The 2,423-nt window shown below is 38.8% G+C and overlaps 1 protein-coding gene across 1 annotated transcript; it reads left to right on the top strand.

The window, feature by feature from the left end:
* Positions 1 to 870: 870 nt before the first annotated feature.
* LOC310633374 (olfactory receptor 2T33-like) lies at positions 871 to 1,554 on the top strand (the record flags this gene model as incomplete). The annotated part of the gene is made up of 1 exon (XM_083351076.1): positions 871 to 1,554. One exon carries the CDS (start codon positions 871 to 873, stop codon positions 1,552 to 1,554), a length of 684 nt encoding a protein of 227 aa, XP_083207202.1.
* Between the last annotated feature and the right edge of the window lie 869 nt (positions 1,555 to 2,423).

The raw sequence follows: 2,423 nt of genomic DNA, 5'->3' as shown, positions 1-2,423 counted from the left end.
AAGGGTTTCTAATTGCCTTTTCTCCTCTTTGCAGCAACATCCAAGTGGATGTGTCAAAGTATACATGATTGTGGGTGTATGGTTGCAATAGAAGCTCCACCCATTTTCTCCAGGCATACCGAAGGGATAGGACTGCAGTTGTGACATTGATCTGCCATCTGCCCCTATGGATACCCATGTTCCTTTGCTAAACAACTTCAAAAAGTACTCCAAGTTTTAATAAGCCATTTTTTAAAAAAAATACTGAGATTTTTTCTTTTTTGGAATCACCCCGCTATTTTCAACATTTCCAGATAAACATAACTATTGTTAATATACAGGGTTGTTGTGGGGAAAATAGGAGTGGGGAGGTGGATTATGTTCCATGCCTTGAATTATTTTTTGAAAATAATAAAAGTGGAATATAAAACAAATATTACTTTAGCTTTTTGAAATTTGATGCTTGTAAATCTCTTTTCTAGTTAGGTTTTGCTTTTGAAAACCTTTTCTTCTGTTTTATTTTTTGACTGCATATTTAAATGCTATAAAGTTGGCAATTGAAATAGATAGCTAAAGTAGATAGAGTAGATAACTTTGATTCCAACAAACACTTTTTTTAAAAAAATTAGGTTAAATTCAAGCAATGACAGAGGGATGGGACAAGACAATATAACACTGTGGACAGAGTTTGTGCTAGCTGGACTTCTCCATCAAAAATCACCCACCCTTTTTGTTGGGGTGATTAATTCCATGTTTGTGATTGCCCTGGTAGCAAACGGTCTTCTTCTTTTCCTTATTAAAGTTGATCCTCGGCTTCATATCCCAATGTACTTTTTCCTGAGTCAACTGTCTATCGTGGACCTCTGCCAGGTTCTTGCAATTGTTCCCCTGATGACTGTGAATTTTGCAATCAATAGGTACAACATTTCACTCTATGGGTGTGCTCTCCAAATTTTTGTCACCCTGGCAGTCGGAGGAGCTGAATGCCTCATCCTGGCTACCATGGCCTATGACAGATATGTGGCTATCTGTAGGCCTCTGCAATATCCAGTCCTCCTGAGAAGTGAAATATGCTGTCTTATGTCACTGTGTGCCTGGTTTTGGTCTTGTGTGCAAGCATTGATTTGCGCTCTCTATGTCCTGCCTCTTCCTTATTGCAAGACTAATGTGATTATCCACAATTTATGTGAGTATCCAGCCCTCATACAATTGTCTTGTTCTGATAATTCTGCCTTTGAAAAGGCAGTATATCTTGGATGTTTTCTGCTTTTTCTGATCCCTATCTCGGTCATTCTTGCTTCGTATCTTGCCATCCTCTTGCAAGTTCTCAGGATGAAGTCCACAGAAAGGAGCCACAAAGCCTTGCGCACCTGCTTGTCCCACTTGTGTGTGGTGGGGTTCTTCTATGGAGCGGCCATTTTGACCTACATGACACCCATATCCTCCTATTCAGCAGAAAAAGCCGTTATTAACTCTGTGTTTACCACTATTTTCCCTCCCATGATTAACCCTTTCATATATAGCCTGAGGAACCAGGATGTTTCAGCTGCATTCCGAAAGCTCATTGCAAAATAGATCTTGGGTAAACCATATTTTATTTATCTATGGGATTTATATCCCACTATGATCTTGTATTCTTGTGTGTATAGGCTGTGAGAGGAAAAATTAAAAGTCAATTTTACGATTAAATCATTAACCAGATTAATACAAGATGAATATTATTATTGTGATGTCTGTGGTTATTAATTTATTTTTAACAACCACCTACCCCATAGCAATAAACAAAAAAACAACAACAACAGATGGTAGAGGAGTTGAAAATCACTGTAATCCTTTTTGGAATAGCTGAGTTAATAGTTTGATAGTTAAATAAACTTGCTCAGTGACTGAACAGTGCAATGTATTGAAACTCAAGAAGTGTGCCTTCTCTGTCATAGCATCTACAGCAGGGGCCTTCACACTTGGCCCTTTTATGACTTGTGGACTTTTATGACTTGTGACTTGTGGCTGAGGAATTCTGGAAGTTGAAGTCCACAAGTCATAAAAGGGCCAAGTTTGAAGACCCATGATTTACAGTCTGACATAGTATCTCCCCAAAAGATCAGTGTAATTCCGAACCTGATGGAGTTCCAGAAGTGTTCAGAAACCAGACTATTATCCCAGGCTTTAGGATAAGATGGCAGTTGACCTCCTGTTTGGTGTGTTTGATATGGAACTTGCTTGGACTTACATATAGGTAGTCCTCATTTAGTGATCACAATTGGGACTGGCAACCCTATCACTAAGTGGAGGGATCCTTTTCTTTTCCCCAGTCACCAGCCCTTTGGAATGCTCAACCCAAAGTTGAGATCCAAAGTATTGGGTTCCAACTCTGCAAAACACCAGAATGATAAGGCCAATAATGAACTGAAAAAATTAACAGAAATTCAACCTTTAGGTATGAA

This window comes from Vipera ursinii (assembly GCF_947247035.1).
Source record: "Vipera ursinii genome assembly, chromosome: 2".
Taxonomy (NCBI): Eukaryota; Metazoa; Chordata; class Lepidosauria; order Squamata; family Viperidae; genus Vipera; species Vipera ursinii.
This window is presented reverse-complemented; position numbering and strand designations above follow the sequence as displayed.